General features: G+C 36.9%; 1 protein-coding gene and 1 non-coding gene across 2 annotated transcripts; both read left to right on the forward strand.

Annotated features, from left to right (window-relative positions):
• The first annotated feature begins 12,901 nt into the window (after positions 1-12,901).
• LOC115752904 lies at positions 12,902-13,008 on the forward strand. The gene has a single exon (XR_004016818.1). It is a non-coding gene; the product is annotated as a small nucleolar RNA R71 (small nucleolar RNA).
• A 2,789-nt stretch (positions 13,009-15,797) lies between these two features.
• On the forward strand, positions 15,798-16,630 carry LOC115752896 (protein MHF1 homolog). The gene is made up of 4 exons (XM_030691309.2): positions 15,798-15,981; positions 16,067-16,138; positions 16,214-16,294; positions 16,392-16,630. Exons 1-4 carry the CDS (start codon positions 15,906-15,908, stop codon positions 16,556-16,558), a joined length of 396 nt encoding a protein of 131 aa, XP_030547169.1. The 5' UTR covers positions 15,798-15,905; the 3' UTR covers positions 16,559-16,630.
• Positions 16,631-19,521: the final 2,891 nt, after the last annotated feature.

Below are 19,521 nucleotides of genomic sequence, written 5' to 3' on the forward strand. Positions count from 1 at the left end.
CACGCAAAGTGAAGGGCTAATTCCCTTAATGTCAGCTATTTTTCATCCAATTGCATCTTTATGCTCTCTCGGTACTACGAGCGGTTTCTCCTCCATCAAATTCGTCAAAGAAGAAGATATAATTGCTGGCAAAGAAGAAACTCCATCTAAATAAGCATATTTTAAATGAGAAGGTAAGGGTTTGAGTTCGAGAATCAGAGGCTCTTCAATTGATGGTTTAGGCTTTGTTGAGTGTTGTCTCAACTCTTCAAATTTTGTTGCCTTTGCCTTGAATATAGTGAATTTGCCTCCATAAAATTTGCATACTCCTTCATCTCCTCATTCTAAATTTCTTTGTCCCCCGATTGAACCGGACATGCTCCAAGTGGATCTTTAAAAATATTTCCTAAAAAATCTTATTCACCAGCTTCTTAATTGTCTCAATTCTAAAACAAGAATTGTCATTAGAGGGATATTTTATGGCTTTAAAAACATTAAAGGTAACAACATCATCTTGAACTCTAAGAATAAATTTCCCTTATTGTACATCAATAAGAGCTCTTCCCGTTGTTGAGAAAAAATCCCTAGACGGTTTTGAAGTTGACAAAACAATCCTAGTACTCTTGTATTTTGAGATAATGCTGTGATTTACTTGTTTTGCAGATTATCCTTTGGTGCGGGGATGCACATGATTGAATCTAGCAAAAGGATTTGGCTCGGATGTTGTTTCTGAGAGTCTCGGATGCTGGTTCGAGCTCGGACGTTAAGTGGGGATAGCTCGGACGTTGGAATGACGCTCAAGCTCCGAGAGAAGAACTTCACTAACATGAATCAGAATTTCAAGAGGAGTACAAATTGAGCTTAATTGATGTATATCAACGGATGCCATTGAGCTGGATCATTCTTGTAGATTTTCAGCGACTAAGATCAATCAAGGATGCGGAATAAAGGAGACAAACCAAGACTTTCTAAATGGAAGAAACCATCTATGGAAACTCGGGATCATAATTGTATGGGCGATTTGATCCAAACGAAGAAGACTTTCCTTTGGCGATCCCCAACAGCTAAGAGATCTTCTTTTTGCAAACATCTCGTCCAAAAGGATAGATTTGGAGAGATCTCTTCTAGATGCCTTGCAACGGCTAGATTGGAGGCGGAAGAGTATAAAAGACATCTCAAAGACGAAGGGAATAGATATCGGCGTAAAGAGGGAAAAGTGTTTATAATTCCTAGATAGAGTGTACTCCATTTTAAACACACTTCTTGATCCATCAATTGTAATTGTGAGGAGGTGTACACAAGAGTGTTGAACGCTAGGTGTGAAGTCCTGCGTGTCAAGGAGATCACCGGTCTGTAACCTCCGAACAGATTAATAGTGGAATCCGGCCGATTGGGTGTCGCCCGAAGAAGTGGACGTAGGCTTAACCAAAGCCGACCCACTATAATCCCTACGTGCAATTTTTCTTATCTCTTACTCTGATCATTCTAAATACTTTGTGATAGCTAAACTGTACACGAACAATACGCATCGATCCTATTACATTTTTAGCATCAATTGAATTGCTTGAGCATCTGAGATTTCTGTCCTACACCGTGTGACTTGAATTCAACAATAAAATCTTAAAATCACACGTTATCACCTATTCACCCCCCTCTAGGTGAATTCACTAGCCTACAACAATTGGTATCGGAGCAAGGTACTCGTATTTTGTGAAGTATTTTTACTTCTGAGCTAACGATCTTTATGGCTAGCAATTTCTTTCCTTCTTGGATCGAAGGTGGAAGCAACAATAGGCCACCATACTTTGAAGGAAAAGATTATAGCGATTAGCGGAACAAATTTAAAGCATTTCTCGGATGCCGGGATCCTCAAATCTGGGATGTCGTACAAAGAGGAGTAAATCCTGCGATAGAGACTACAAGTGCGGGGGATAACACGATGGCTGCTCTAAGCGCAACTGAAATAACCAAGAGAGATGCTCTTAATGCAAAGGCCATTTATTCATTTTATAGTGCATTATCTCCTACTAAATATAGACGTATTGCAGATTGCTCTTCATCAAAAGAAATTTGGGATAAGCTTCACGTCACCTATGAAGGAATGGACAGAGTAAAAAAGACAAAAGTCAACTTTCTACTCGGACAATATGAAGCATTCAAAATGAAGCCCGATGAGACAGTGAAAGAGATGTTTGACATGTTCATTGAAATAGTGAATGGTCTCACATATCACGGGCAACCAGTTTCTGGACCTATGAGAATCAACAAACTACTACGAGCTCTTACAAAGGAATGAGACAACGTTAAAACTTCCATTCGAGAGACTCAAAGAATATCTCCCTTGTCAATGGATAAGCTCATTGGAACTCTTCAATCTTATAAAGAAGAAAGGATCAATGATGAAACCACAACTAGAGGTAATAAGTCAATTGCCTTAAATCTAATGTTGATTCTGATGTTTCCGATTCTGAAGTCGAAGATGATGAAGAGTTAGTGCTCATGGTCAAAAGATTCAGACGAATGGCCAAACAAGGCAAGAATTTCAAGAACAGAAAGGATCTCGGACTATTTAATCGGAGAAGATCATCTGAGACCAAAAATGAAGGCCAAGAAGTTATCCGCTTCGAATGTAAGAAAAGATGCCACATCAAACCCAATTGCCCTTTGTTAAAGAAGTAGGACAAGGATGAAAAATCCAAGAAAACCTTGAAAGCAAAAACTTGGAGCGATACCGAATGTGAAAGTGATGAAGAATACGCAAATATTTGTCTAATGGCAGATTCAAATGATGATATCGAGGTAACTCACCCAAATATCTCTCCTGAAATATCTACGTATATAGATGAGTTATGTTTAGAATACAAGGCTACTCTTAAGAGACTTTCCGAATTGAAGAAGGAAGTTGCCGTTTTTAGACAGAAAGATATTTCGCAAAAAGATAAAATCTGCTTTCTCGAAAAGGAATATTGTCAACTAAATGAGAAATCCGATTCTATATCTTGCGAAAATTGGCAATTAAAATCAAGGATAGAATCTCTTGAAAAAGAAAACGATTTCTTGAAAAAGGAAAGAAATCATTTTGAAAAGGAAAATCTTTCTCCGAAAAAGGAAAAAGATATTCTTGCAAAAGAGAATTCTGTTTTGAAAAAGGAAGTTTTAGAGATACACAAAAAATTCTCATCCGGTTCAAAAACTTTGGAACACATACTTTCCATACAAGTTCCTTACTATAACAAGTCTGGACTTGGTTTTCAAAAGGAAAATAATGAGAAAAATTATTTTCCAAATGTAAAAGAAAGACTTAAGCGGCGACCTTCCAAACGCGCTTATCAAAGTCATTTTAGGAAACAATTTATAAGATTTGAAGGTTAACATCCCTCGGGATGTTCAAATTGTGGTGATCCGAAACACTCCAGGAGCAATTACTTAAAGATCAATCGATCAACTCGTGACATTCTTAGATACACTTCTACGACTAACCTCAAAGGGCCCAAACAAATTTGGGTACCAAAGAAAAAGTGAGAATCTTTTATCATTGCAGGTACCAAACAAAAGGAGAAACAAATGGTACCTTGATAACGGGTGCCCTAGGCATATGACTGGTGACTCATCCATGTTCATTAATCTCAAAAAATTTGATGGAGGAAACGTGTCCTTTGGAGGCAACAACAAAGGAACGATTATTGGCAAAGGAACTGTGAAGATTGGCAATCTACCCATCAAAGATGTTTCATTAGTCAAGGGTTTGAATTTCAATCTTGTTAGTATTAGCCAATTATGCGATATTGGATACAAAGTTTCTTTTGCAGAAAATAAGTGCTCGGGTACAAGCCAAGACAACAAGTCATCATTTATCGGACGAAGAAATTGGAACATGTACCTTCTGGACACATCATCCGAAGATGAAAAATGTCTTCTATCTGTCAAAGATGATCCGGAAATATGGCACAGAAAGATGGGACATATAAGCTTCAAGCAAATAAACAAGCTCTCTAAAAAGAAGCTGGTGAGAGGACTTCCAAATGCCATATTTGAAAAGACAAAAATTTGCGAAGCATGCACACTCGGAAAGCAAGTAAGAAATTCTTACAAACCCATTAATGAAGTCATCACTACTCATGCTCTGCAACTATTGCACATGGATATCTTCGAACCCACTCGAATACTGAGTATTGGAGGTAAAAAATATTGTTTTGTTATTGTGGATGACTATACAAGATTCACTTGGGTATTCTTTCTTACTCACAAGAATGATGCATTCTCATTCTTCAAAACCTTTTCTAGAAAAGTTCAAAATGAAAAAGGTTATTCAATTACAAGTATCAAACCGATCACGGAGGAGAATTTGAAAATAATTACTTTGCTGAATTCCGTGATCAAAATGGTTTTCAACACAATTTTTCTTCTCCTTATACTCCTCAACAAAATGGAATTGTTGAAAGGAAAAATAGATCTTTGCAAGAAATAGCACGAACTTTTTTAATTGAAAGCAAAGCTCCATCTCATTTCCGGGCTGAAGCCGTTTTAACCGCATGTTATGTAATCAATCGTGTTTTCCTCGGACCATTGATTGAGAAAACTCCCTATGAACTCTACAAGGAAAGAAAACCAAATATTTCATATTTTCATGCGTTTGGTAGTAAATGCTATATTCTTAAGAATGCAAGTGATAGGACTGGTAAGTTTGATAAAAGATCAAATGAAGGTATATTCTTGGGTTACTCCACTACTAGTAAAGCATACCGAGTCTTCAACAAGAATTCTCGGACAGTTGAAGAATCAATGAATGTGAAATTTGAAGAGGAGTGGATTACTCGGACGATGGATTCTAAAGAAACAACAAGATCTGAAATTCAGAACACATCATCCGAAAAAGAAAAACCATTATCTGAAGACGCTGAACTAGTCGAAACATTTTAGAACATGGAAAACACCTTGCAAGGCACATCATCTGAAGGATCAAATGATGAAGACCCCACCGAGACCGAACATGACAAATCAAATAGAAGCTGGAAATACAGATCAAATCATTCTGCAGATCGGGTTATTGGGAATATAGATGAAGGAGTCAGAACCAAATCTAGACTCAAGGATACAATAAATATCTTTGCTCTAATTTCAGAAGTTGAACCCAAAAGAATCGAAGAAGCCCTCAAAGATGAAAGCTAGATCGAAGCTATGCAACAAGAACTACATCAATTCAGATTGAATGAAGTTTGGGAACTTGTACCCAAACCAAAGAATCATCCAGTCATTGGAACCAAATGGGTTTTTTGGAATAAGTTGGATGACAAAGGAAAAGTAGTCGGGGACAAAGCAAGGCTTGTTACACAAGGTTACTCACGGGAAGAAGGGATTGATTATGATGAAACCTATGCACCGGTGGCAAGAGCGTAAGCTATCAGATTGCTACTTGCTTACGCTTGCCATCATGACTTCAAGTTGTACCGGATGAATGTTAAAAGCGCATTTCTCAATGGGTACATCAAGGAGGAAGTTTATGTCAAACAACCTCCAGGTTTTGAAGATCCAAAGAACTCGGATCATGTGTACAAATTGAAGAAGGCTCTTTATGGGCTGAAGCAAGCACCTCGAGCTTGGTATGAAAGGTTAAGTAATTTTCTAACTGAAAAAGGTTTCGAAAAAGGTAAAGTCGATACAACCATTTTTATCAGAAGGGAAGGTAAATACATTCTACTTATCCAGATATATGTTGATGATATTATCTTTGGCTCATCTAACCAATGTCTTTGTGAGAATTTCTCTCGGAACATGTAAAATGAGTTCGAGATGAGCATGATGGGTGAACTTAAATTCTTCCTAGGGCTACAAGTAAATCGGACTAATCGGGGCATATTCATACATCAAGAAAAATATGCCTTGGAACTAGTGAAGAAGTTTGGTCAAAACAATTGCAAGAAAACAGAATCACCTATGTCTACCTCTTCTAAACTAGACAAGGATGAACAGGGCAAACGGGTTGATCGGAAGCTATATAGGAACATGATTGGTTCTTTGTTATATCTTACTACATCTCGGCCCGATATTATATTCGGTGTATGCATGTGTGCGAAATTTCAATCCGACCCTAAAGAATCTCATATGTCTGCTGTCAAAAGAATTATCAAGTATATAGAAACTAATCCAAATCTAGGATTATGGTATCCCAAAACATCGGATCTTATATTATATGGCTATTCAGATGCTGATCTTGTAGGTTGTAAGTTGGATAGAAAAAGTACTTCGGGCACATGTCAACTTCTAGGATCAATGCTGGTGTCTTGGTTTTCCAAGAAACAGAACACCGTAGCTCTATCAACCGCAAAAGCTGAATATGTTGCACTAGGAAGCTGTTGTGCTCAAATACTATGGATGAAGCAACAACCGAAGGACTTTGGTGTTGAAACTCATAATGTGGAAATCAAATGTGACAACACAAGTGCGATCAACCTCACAAAGAATCCAGTTCCGCACTCACGAGCTAAGCATATTGAAATCAAGTATCATTTTATTCGTGATCATGTGCATAATCGTGACGTCAACATTCAATTTGTTGATTCTAAACATCAATTAGCTAACATATTCACTAAGGCACTCGATAAAAATACATTTGAGTACATCGGACAAGAGTTAGGTATTACCATAATTCCTATTTGAGCCGAGATCTAGACAGGAGAAATTTCCTCAAAACTTGGAAAATATCATCCGAAGACCTTCAGCAGCTCTAGAGCTTGAAAAGCATATTCTAAAGGAACTTACGGATCTCGTAACGTGGAAAATCATCTGTAGACAACATCTTTCGAGCAGATACGACAAAAGATTTGATCGTTCGAAATCTTGGCGCGTAAGTCGTTTTTATTTTTGGCAACAAATAAGGTCGCATCAACACAATCTTCCTAAATATTCGGCAAATATTATGTGATTGTCTTGATTGCTCCGATTGAATATTTGATTGCCTTGATTGATTTTAAAATGGTTGAGTTAAAAATATTCTCAAAATCTTTTCTAAAGAATTTCCCTTTGAGAAAATGTTTCATATACCCTAAACCTTCTCCACTCCTTCAATCTCACAAATCGCTCTCTCGGCACTACGAAATCCAAAAAACCCTAAAACCTCCAGAGCTCCACGATCAAGATTACCCAACAAATCTCATTCCTCATGGCACCCAAAAATCCCTCGGCACAGAAATCCTCGGTGGGCGGCTCCCGTCGCTCCGGTCGCTTAGGACAGAGAACAACCGAGGATGCTCCGGCACTCACCACCTTGCCGAGCGAAGCCGAAGAGCAAGCACAAAGACCGATCGCTCATATGACGGAGATTTCGCCATCAGAAGTAACCGAGGAGAAACGCAAAAAGATTCAGCAACGAATCTCTTCTACGGTAATCCGTACCCTTGAAGAAAACGCTAGTCTTTCTGTTGATAAAAGAATTAGGCTAGCTAGGGGTCCGTTGAATACTATTAAAGGAATGCGGATCGGTGGTAGGTTTGAAATTGATATTCTGGATTTTGTTAAAATGAATGGATTCTTCAATGAGGGAGAAATGCAAAAATTTTCTAAGATGCTCACTCGGACGTAAATCAAGTTAGCTACCAGCGTAGGGACAGAACTTCGGAAGAGAAGTCCTTTTGGAAAGGGAAAAGAAAAGGTTGGAGAACCTGTGGAAATTAAGCGGGGAAGTGCTCAAAAGAAGGACGTAAGAGAGGAAGAAATTTATGTGTCTGAACATCCGAGGGATGATGATGATGAATTGATTTATTCCTTCTTCAAGTCTGTGCCCATAAAATTTTTGGCTGATGAAGAAGAGACAGACAAATTGTTCAGATCAAAAGAACATGAACAATGCTACAAGGCATTACTTGCTAGAGGAGTCATGCCTAATAGACCTGTTGATTCAGACTTTTTCGAAAGGAATGGTCTGCAGATTCTTTATCCTCTCACAAACCCGTAGCTTCGCAACTTCTGCTCCTTATCTACACCAATTTACACCGAACCGATCGCCTATTTCTATTCAAACTTCACAATGATCGATAGAAATGCAATTCGGTTTTCCTATAAGGGACAGAACATCATTCTGAGTGCTGAAGACATGGCAGATATTATTCGGACCGAGTTGTTCAACTTCACCAAAATCCATGTCTCCGATAAAGATGTCTATAAGAAGCTATCTGGTAACCCCGACTTGTCAAGAGCCAACAAGCCACACGTTAAGCATAATCACTTTCCTCCGAGGACCATTATACTGCATAAGGTAGTTATCAACCGCCTAAGACCAAAGGGTTCCTCAAAAACAGATGTCTCAAAGTATGAGGCAAAGCTTATCTGGGCCATTCTAAATGGACAACCCTTCTCTCTACCTCATTTAATCTTTACGCATATGAGGAGAGCGGTGAAGAAGAACAAGGGTCAGCTGCCCTATGGTTCTACGATAAGTAGAATTTTTTAGTACTCGCGGATAGTGGTATCTCCGGAGCTCAAATCCATAGAGCTTCATCAAGGAAGTGTGGGTGAGACTATGCTCACAAAGATGGGTTACTGATTTGAGAATGGAAGCTGGAGGGATAGAAAGAAGAAAGTGATCCTCATAGACCTTCCTTAGAAGGAGGCTGCTGTTGAATCTTCACGGAATAAGTCTTCGGAACCATCCTCTGCGTCCACTCGAAAGAGAAGGATCAAGATGATTGCTCACAAATCAACCAGACCTTCTAGCAAAAGAAGAAAACTTGCTAAGGTGCTGCTTGACGGAATTGAAAAAGAGCACATCTCGGATAGCTCGGCAACAGATGATTCGGAACTAGAAAAGCCGATCCAAACGATCGTAAAAACAACTTATGAGGATGAGACTGTCATTCAATTGGAAAAGCGGGAAAGGGAAAATGAGGACATAGAAGCAGGGGGAGATAAAGAAAGAGAAGAAACATCATCTGTTCCCGAACGGAGAATAGAGACAGAGGGGCCACTTCTACAAAAAGAAATATATGAGAGGGAGCAAGCCGAAATAGAAACCAATCTGCTTGAAATAGCAAATCTCCCAAACAGATCTGCTTCATCATCCGAGCACCATGCAAGGACTCAGGGGGAGTCAACAAATGTAGGAACTCGGACGGATGAGACAGACAGTACCTCGGACCTTCTTAGGGAAATAGCACAGAGGCAACAAGAAATGGACCAAAAATGGTCGGATCTTTGGTCTTCTCTACGCTCAGAAGTTAAAGGCCTAAGTACAAAGGTAGATGCTGAAGTTGCAAAAATTCGGAGAACTGTCCATGATCATTCGGAATCTCATTTGGGCTTCTTGGACAACAAGATCCTCACTCTGAAGAAGGATCTGGATTTAAAGCTAAATCAGTTGTCAAAGTTTGTCCTTGTTCAACTACCTGCGGACCAAGCCTCCACTTCGGTTCAAGCCCCAACATCTTCTCATCCGGACCAAACACCAAAAGATTAATGTTTTAAAAAAAAGTTTTCTTTGATGTTTGGATCTGTACTCTGAATCTTACTCTGCACTCTATTCTTCTTTGATTGAATGATTGACAAATTGAATGCCAGCATGATTTGATTGAATGATTTATTATTTTCTGAATGCTAGCGTGTTTGAGTACATTGCATAAATGACCCGAATAGGCATTGAATTCAGGGGGAGCAATGTTTTATCACTATTTGACTTTGCAGGATACTCCTTATTGCTGATGACAAAAAGGGGGAGAAAATTAATGTTTTGATGGTGTTATGATATTCATGATTGTATGAATGGATTGTGAATCACTTATATATATGCGTGTATATTCTGGCAAGTATCCTTTTTAAATACATGATACTTGGTGTTATGATATTCATGATTGTATGAATGGATTGTGAATCTGTTATATATATATATATATATATATATGTGTGTGTGTGTGTGTGTGTGTGTGTGTATTCTGGCAAGTATCCTTTTTAAATACAGGATTTCAACATGTTACGTGGAATACAAAGCATGAACTTTGGAAAACATCATCCGAGAAGGAACATCTTTTCTTAAACATAGCAGGTGAACAAATTCCACTTTTCACATATTTCAACAAGTTATGAGCATCCAACAAAGCATGATGTTTTGAGAAGTTACAATCTTCATACTTGCTTGTATTTGAAATTGTTTTATATCTCAATGCACTTAGAATACCAACTTATCGATTGAGATAACACAAGTTCCGAATATTGCTTAATACAGTATAAAATGCATTCTTTCTCGGAACTTATTCTTGCTAAAAGTACAAGGAACGAAACTCCAAAATTATTACTTAGCAAGATTATCACTAGAGTAACTTTGTTAAAGTTGTTCATCCTTTTCTAAACTCAATTTCTTCATTCCTATAGTGGATCGTTTTGTCATCATCAAAAAGGGGGAGATTGTTGAGAAAAAATCCTTAGACGATTTTGAAGTTGACAAAACAATCCTAGTACTCTTGTATTTTGAGATAATGCTGTGATTTACTTGTTTTGCAGATTATCCTTTGGTGTGGGGATGCACAGGATTGAATCTAGCAAAAGGATTTGGCTCGGATGTTGTTTCTGATAGTCTCAGATCTTGGTTCGAGCTCGGACGTTGAGTGGGGATAGCTCGGACATTGGAATGACGCTCAAGCTCCGAGAGAAGTACTTCACTAGCAGTAATCAGAATTTCAAGATGAATACAAATTGAGCTTAATTGATGTATATCAACGGACGCCATCGAGCTGGATCATTCTTGTAGATTTTCAGCGATTGAGATCAATCAAGGATGCGGAATCAAGGAGACAAACCAAGACTTTCTAAATGGAAGAAACCATCTATGGAAACTTGGGATCATAATTGTATGGGCGATTTGATCCAAACGAGGAAGACTTTCCTTTGGCGATCCCCAACGGCCAAGAGATCTTCTTTTTGCAAACATCTCGTCCAAAAGGGTAGATTTGGAGAGATCTCTTCTGGATGCCTTGCAACGGCTAGATTGGAGGCGGAAGAGTATAAAAGACATCTCGAAGACGAAGGGAATAGAGATCGGCGTAAAGAGTGAAAAGTGTTTATAATTCCTAGATAGAGTGTACTCCATTTTAAACACACTTCTTGATCCATCCATTGTAATTGTGAGGAGGTGTACACAAGAGTGTTGAACGTTAGGTGTGAAGTCCTGCGTGTCAAGGAGATCACTAATCAGTAACCTCTAAGCGGATTAATAGTGGAATCCAGGCGATTGGCTATCAGCCGAAGAAGTGGACGTAGGCTTAACCAAAGCCGAACCACTATAATCCCTCTGTGCAATTTTTCTTATCTCTTACTCTGATCATTCTAAATACTTTGTGATAACTAAACTACACACGAACAATACGCATCGATCCTATTACATTTTTAGCATCAATTGAATTGCTTGAGCATCCGAGATTTCTATCCTACACCGTGTGACTTGAATTCCGCAATAAAATCTTAAAATCACACGTTATCATCTATTCACCCCCCTCTAGGTGAATTCACTAGCTTATAACATTTGTTGCTAGAAAAGGTCCACCTAAGATAAGTGGTACCTCAAAATCTTCCTCCAAGTTAAGAACTATGAAATCTGCGGGAAAGATAAACTTGTCAACCTTTATTGAAACATCTTCCACAATACCTCTTGGATATTTAATTGATTGATCAGCCAATTGAAGCGACACCGTGGTTGCTTTTACTTCCTCTAATCCTAATTTCCTGAAAACTGAAAAAATGCATCAAATTAATGCTTGCACCTAAATCAATCAATGTCTTTTCAAAGTAAGAATCCCCAATAGTGCAAGGAATTGTAAAACTCCCTCAATCTTTCAACTTCGGAGGTAATTTATTTTGTAGGATAGCTGAGCACTTTTCATTCAATTTCACATTTTCATAATCCTCTAATTTCCTTTTGTTTGCCAAAATATCCTTAAAATTTTTTGCCTAGCTAGTCATTTGCTCTAAAGCATATGTAAAAGGGATGTCAATGTGCAATTTTTTAAAAACATCAAGAAATTTAGAGAATTGCTTATCTATTTTATCGTCTTGAAGTCACCGAGGGAATGGATCTGGCGGCACATATGGCTTTGGATTATCCGGAAAAAGTTTACTCTTGCTTGCCTCCTTTAGTTGTCTCTTGACTTCTTCTTCTTTGCTTTTGGAAGTCTTTTGTTCGACATCTTCTTCTCTCACTTGTTTACCACTTCTCGGGGTTATAGCTTTTGCATCTTCAATTGGATTTTTCTCTATGTTGCTAGGCAAATAACCATGTTGTCTTCCCGATATGATGTTTGCTAATTAACCCACTTGCATCTCCAGATTTTTGATTGAAGCCTCTTGGTTATGAAATCTCACATCTGTGCTCTTGATGAAGTCATGAGTGGTGCTAGCAAGTTTGGTGACTATATTTTCCAGATTAGAATTTGTATCTTCTAATTATTTAAATCCCGGTGGTAGTTTCGTCACATTATGCTTACTCCATCAAAAATTTGGATGATTGCGCCACCCCGAATTATATGTGTTGGAATAAGGATTATTTTGCAATTTGTTAAAACTACCAACAAAGTTGGCATTTTCACTAGGTTGTGTAAAAATGTTACTTACCTAACACTTTGCGCTAACATGTCCTCCATCACAAAAATTGCATGTCATATTTGAATTGGCATGACGAAAACACTCATGTTATCTATCTTTTTGTTGAGTACTTCAAGTTGTGCAGCAATTGTAGTGACATCATCCACTTTTGAAGTCCGCTAGATTTTCGCATAGGTAGCCTCTCGGTAGGCCACTAATAACTATTGGATGCCATTTCCTCTAACATGTTATAGGCTTCTTCTGGTGTTTTATTATTCATAATTCCCCTGCAGGTACATCGATCATAGAACGAATATTTGAACTAGACCCATTATAAAAAGTTTGTACCTGCATCTGTACGGGGAGTCCATGATGTGAACATCTCCTAAGAAACTCCTTGAATCTTTCCCATGATTCATACAATGATTCATTATCCATTTGCATAAAATTAGTAATATCATTACGCATTTTTGCAGACTTTACGGGTGGAAAGAACTTACCAAGAAATTTTTGGGCCATATCATTCCATGTAGGAAGAGAAGAGAGCAAACTCTTAGCTTTGTCTCTAAGGGAAAATGGAAATCATCTTAATCTAATAGCATCATCCGTAACGCCATTATATTTAATTGTGTAACGGATTTCAAGAAAAGCATCAATGTGAGCATTTGGATCATCACTTGATAGCCCACTAAATTGCACTGATTGTTGAAGCATCCGAATGAGTGATGGCTTGATCACAAAGTTGTTTGCTTGAATTGAAGGTATCCCGATGCTTGATGTGGTGCCCCGAACTGTCAGCATAGCATAATCTCTCAAGAGTCTTCGTTGATCTTCAGCATCCCCCATCTTTTCATTGTGATTTCTCTGTTCTCTTAGTCACCTTCTGAATGTACGTTCAATTGCTGGATCAAACTCAGCAAGTTTCCGTTGTTGGCTATGTGTCATACACCGATATACATCTGCAGGAAAAAAAAAAAGAAGAAGCTAGATTAAACTTAGAATTATTAGGTGTCAATAGTAATTAGTATTAAACAATCAATCCCCGACAACGGCGCCAAAAACTTGTTCACAAAATTCTCAACGCAAGTGTACGTGTCGAACAAGTAATATAATAATGAGAAAAGATATCGCCCGACAAAGATTGATGATTAATAAACTAATTAATTACTAAAAATGGACTAATTCTAAAATTTATCTAACAAGTAAAAATAAAATTGACAATAAAATAAAATTAACAATCTTAAAGGTAAAAGTTCGGAACTAGATGCAGTAAATCAATCAAATAAATACGTTAGAGCATCCGATTTCACCATAACCACAAAACATGAATTTCGGATCTTTACACATACAATAACAATATCAAACATGTGATAGCGGAATTTCCTCTGCTATTTACTATCCTATCTCTAGTTATAGTAAACCTACTCGGTTTATCAATCCACTATATCTCTATGTGAATTTAAATAAACTTAAGTGCATTAAAATCTGTTAATATTCCCGATGTACAATGAGTCTTTTGGATCACCTTATCGCCAAAAGCTACATAAATAATATGGTATAATTCTATCCACATTGTAATTTATGGTTATATATTATAAGAAGCAATTACTTATTATCAATTCTTAGTCTCAAACATGCACATCGAATCATTCAAATGGTGGCCAATCACTTAAAAGCATTAAGCACAATAATATATAACTCACATGAATGAAATCACTTGCAAAACATAAACATCAAGAAATTCATAGCATCATGGTCAAGCTACATCGTAGCCCTAAGGAAAGAAAATTAGAACATAATAGAAGAAGAAATAAAAATATAAATTAAATCAAATATCTTGAATCAAAGAGCAAGAATTCTGTCACCACTTTGTCTTCTCTTCAAAATACTTGAAAAACTCCAAGAACAAAAGAACATGCGAAAAGGTGAAAACTTAGACGTCTCTCCCAAACTCTTTTTATTATCCTCCCTCTAGAATAACATTCATGACTCTAGAATAAAATAAAATCCTAAAGAGAACATTAAGATATCCTAAAAGCAACTAAATCTCTAAGGATAACATTAAGATATCTTAAAAATAAGGCAATTTTCTAACAATTTGGTCTCTATTTTCTAACGATTCTGCTGGTGAAGTCTTGATTTCCTTCCTCTTCTTCTTTTTTTCCTTATCTTCTTCATATATCATTATCCCGCAAAAACAAGGAAAATTTGAATAAATAGAAGGAAATTCAAATATTTTCTCAAAGATATTATATTATTTGTTGCCTAAAATAGGTAACATAACTCTATTTTCTAGAGTTATCATTGATAATTTTGCCTTTCGATTTCTCTCAAATGACAATTTTACCCCTCATGGGAAAATCGTTCTAAAAAGTCCCGAAAATTCCAAAAAAAATCTCAAAAAAATAGGAAATGGTTCCATTCAAGTGACCAATCCTATTTTTGGTGATCTTTCTTTTCAATTTTTCCTAAGCCTTGCTTGATTTGTTGTCGGAGTACTATGCTGCATCGGTGACCATCCATATGGTATCCAAGGGTAAAACCGAGCCACCTATGTGGCATAGATGGATTTTATTCATTTTGAGCAATCAAAGATAACCAGAGTCACTTCTTTCATCCTTAGCATATGCATAGCCTCAAGAGAAGCATGGAAAAATAATAATTTTAGCGTATCATCATTCCAAGGAACAAATCCGAAGCATTTCTATTTTGGCAAAAAAAATCTCATGGTACAAGAGGATCGCAATTGTCTAAGGAAAGTCATCAAATGTGATTATGTAATTATTTGATTTAAATGACAAATTGGGAAGAGAAATTATTTTCTAGAACATAAATTTTGTGCGATTACCAAATGCGTTTCGTTTCCGGGAGCAGAAATTTTATACGATTATTAAACGCGTTTTGATTCTCTAAAACTCATCTAGAGAACAAAATCAAAAAAATTGATTGTAATTAGAATCATTTTTTTGTAAATAGAAACATTACTAAACAGGCCCAAAATAGAATTTCCCCTAAGCAATTTACCTTTCTTATCCTTTTTAAATATCATTTTTGTTTTGTAAGTGTCTTCCCTAATGAGCGGCCACAATTCTGAATTCCCATGTGCATAACAAAATGAAAAAAATTGCCATTTAAACATAAACTCGGTGCCAACCAAAAAAACAAAAAGAAGAAAAACTTTGGTTTCGGGGAGAGCACCATAATTCCCCTATTTTAGGAGGAACGATTTTTGGTTGGTCCTTGGCTCAATGGCTCCACAACCACCCGTCACAAGACGGTAATGGCGATCCCCTCTTCCGACTTTCCCTCTCAAACTAAAGTGTGAGAAGATCGTCAGCGAAGGCAGGAGAAAACATAATTCATCAGCCATGGAGGAAGAGGAGCTCGTCCCAGATCTCAGAAATCAATTCAAAGTGTCGGCAGTTTCCTTGGCCGAAGCCGAAGGTTCGATTTCCACGCACCGTTAGCTCTCTTTCGCCATTCGCCTGTCTGGAAAAATTCATCAATCTTCCGTTTCGTTTGATCGCAGCCACAAGAAACGTCATGGAAATGTCCGAACCCGTATCGGAATGCATCGCCGATTTGGCCTTGAGATACGCAGGTAAAAGGCTCGATTAATTGATATCCGAGGGACTTGTGAAGTAAATTCATTTGCTGATTGCTGGGTGATAAACAGAACAGCTAGCGAAGGACCTCAAGCTATTTGCGCAGCACGCGAGGCGGAAGTCCGTGAAAGCAGACGACGTCGTCATCTCCGGTAAGCCCTTTGCATTTTCAACTTGTCGGAAAATCTTACGTGCATTGTCGGCACGGGTTCTCTGTTACAAGTTTCAAATTTGTTTCGAATTTCGCAGCTCATAGAAACCGAGGTCTGGCCGCCTCGTTGACGTCTTTCCACGATGAGTTGATAGCAAAAGAGAGCGAACGAGGGCAACGTGATCGGAGGAAGGGGAAGAAGTTCCCTAGAGAAGATGAAATGGTCGATCCAGATTACACCCCCGAGTCGGATTATACTCCCTAGTCCTGACAACTCAGGAAATTTTTTCTTGCATTGCTGGTACATGTGAAGTTGTAATCTCAGTCAATAATAAGATGAAGAGAATCGTGTCGATTTAGCTACTTTCTTGATGCTCTTTGTAGTCGTGCATTCGTCGATATCATCGTGATTATAAAATTCATTTGGGCATGATCATGTTCGTAATTGCATAGTAAAATTAACCCAAATATGAAAATTTTCAATTAAATGAACCACGTATAACCCAACCATCAAATTGGGTCAACCAAACTCAAACATGGAATTGAGCATCAATTGATGATTTTATTTTCACCTGGCCGAAGAAAAAAGGCGCATGCCTACGTAAATGTCACCACGCCTTAGTAAAAGCCACAAAGTGAATAAGTGACTCCTCATGGGTATTCATGTCACCTTATTGTCATGTCCCACATATAATTTACTTGTCGAATTGCATGTAAATTTGATTTATCATTCATGTTGCATATGATTATTGTCATGTCATGTTATCTCGTCTTCATGTTTCGCATATGATTTGCCAGTATGATTATTGTTGTGCCGTCATGTTTTGCGACCGATTTGCACGTCGTGCTTCGTGTGATTATTGCCATCCCATGCCATGCCATGCCTTCTTATCGCCATGTTTTGCATATGACATGACATGTTGCATTTAATTTGCTACATCATGCTGCGTGTGATTATTACAGTGTCATGTTGTCCTTGCATGTTGTGATTGAATTTTGCATTTCACTTGACACTTACATCCGCAGTTTCACCCACAAATAGAGTCACGCCTCTATGCACAAGAAAAAATAATTGTTTATCGATAACGATATTGAGTAAATGTTTTGGTGACATTTGAAGATTTTAAAACAAAATATCATGCATATTTTAGGAAATTAGTTTATGTATATTTTAGGACTTAATTGTAAATACAGTTGCAGTATAGAAAAAGGGCATTGTGGGATGCTAATTCATCTCATGCGTAACCAGACTTCTTATTCTAAGATTTCATATTTCCGTGTGACTAATTCCGTCTCAAGTATATTTAAGTAATTGACTTTTCCATCGCTTTATGGTAATTGACTTTTCCATCGCTTTGTGGGTTCTTTGTGTGCCCAATCGACCTAAGTTAATATGAATTAATGGTGATAACTCCAACCTATTATTTAAGTTCATAATCCTATCTTGATTTGATAGTTTGTGGTCTGCACGGCAATGATTTTGATTTGAAAAAAAATGATTCTAATTAGAATTGATTTTTTCGATTCTTTTATCTCGAATGAGTTTTAGAGAATTAGAACATGTTTGGTAAGCGCACAAAATTTTTGTTCTTGGAACGTAAACGCATTTGATAATTGCACAAAATTTTTGCTCCCGGAAATAATTTCTCTTCACAATTTTTGTTATTTAAGTCAAATATTTACGTAATTACTTTGTAAAATTCATCATACATTTCGAATTATTGGAGATTAATTCATATTAATTATTTTATATAACAGATTGCATATTGCGTAAATATTTTTTTGTGCTATTCCGTCTAATTGGCGTGTTATAATGAGTCATTAAGCTTAAAATGTTGGGTTAACATGTGATTTCAGATTAGGTTGGGTCCTCTTAGGCTTATACCAAATCGCAATGAGAATATCGGATTCAATCTTAATGTGTCGATGGCATGTGTACATGTATATGCAAATGGAGTCGCCATCGGTTTTTGAGAAACGTAGATTGGAAACCTTATCGAGTAATCGAGAGAAATCGTTTGATTCTATATAACAAGAGAAATCTAGGGTCCGAGGAACTTGATTACGTTGATGTCCGACGTTCTTTTGGCACCGAAGTTGAGTGTTTTTAAACATGCTTCATGCTAAGTGTTCACGCATGTTACTTTTGTCTTTTTCCAAATTTTGTAATATTAGACTAAGTCTAATGTACCTAAACCTACGTAAATCACAATCAATGAAATCAAATGTACAATTAAGGAATCATGGCATTCATAAATCGCATCATAAAACCCTGATGAAGCTTGTGGGCTTAGAAAAAATGTGGTCCGGGTTTAATTTCAAAGGTGTTTATGATTTTTCTACAAAAAAATGCTATGAAATCTAGGGAATCTATGCCCAAATTTATAAAAATGAGGTTAAACTAGCCTAATCTAAGCTTATTCTATTTTTAGGGATTTTTTGAAATTTTTTTGATTCATGATTTTTATTTTTTATTTTATTTTTTAATTATCTTATATATTTTTCTTTGAAAATGAAACCTCATTCTATTTTAGATTGACATAAAAATGATAAGAGAACTAAAAAGGAAAAGTGATAGATGTGGAACTTCAATATGTGTTGTGATTCTCAAAAGTAATTCTTTTTTAAAGAGCCAACTTTTTTTTTTTTGTCTCAAAGCTGTTTCCGAAAATAGAATCGGAATCATTTACGTTATCAAATATAATTCTCATCCTTTTTTTTTATTTCAAAAAGCATAATCGGATAATCGGAATCGTTGTCATGCGGACCCTTAATCAAATCTAAGATTTGAAAAGATCTTAGGGGCTTATTTTTTTATTATCCTTGAGGGAATTTGAACATAAAATCAAATAAAATAGTAAATAAACTTCATAAATACAAGGATTAAAATTGAGGAAAAATCCAAAAAAGGGCTCGAAGTCCTTATATTTTCTCAAATAAGGGCTCCAAGTGAACCTTATTTCAAATAAGGGCCTGAAATGCCCTCATTTTATCAAATAAGGGCTTGAAGTGAATATTGTTTCGAATAAGGGCTTGAAATGATCATAAAATCTTTAAAAAAAGGCCTAATTTCAAGGGCATTTTAGTCTTTTTACTTATTTGATTTTTTTCTTTTTTATTATACTTTTTGTTATCTGTTTTCTCAAAAAAAAAAAAAAAAAAGAGAAAGTAGACGTTCACGGGCGAGTGGGGTAGCCCTCTCCCTTGTGGCCACTGTCCCACCCTTGG

The sequence above is a fragment of the Rhodamnia argentea genome, chromosome 8 (genome assembly GCF_020921035.1).
Source record: "Rhodamnia argentea isolate NSW1041297 chromosome 8, ASM2092103v1, whole genome shotgun sequence".
NCBI classification, from domain to species: domain Eukaryota; kingdom Viridiplantae; phylum Streptophyta; class Magnoliopsida; order Myrtales; family Myrtaceae; genus Rhodamnia; species Rhodamnia argentea.

Coding starts and splice junctions, on each gene's coding strand:
- LOC115752896 (XM_030691309.2), top strand. CDS start 15,906: ATGGAGGAAGAGGAGCTCGTCCCAGATCTCAGAAATCAATTCAAAGTG. Junction 16,139..16,213: donor TTTGGCCTTGAGATACGCAG/GTAAAAGGCTCG, acceptor GGTGATAAACAG/AACAGCTAGCGAAGGACCTC. Junction 16,295..16,391: donor AGACGACGTCGTCATCTCCG/GTAAGCCCTTTG, acceptor CGAATTTCGCAG/CTCATAGAAACCGAGGTCTG.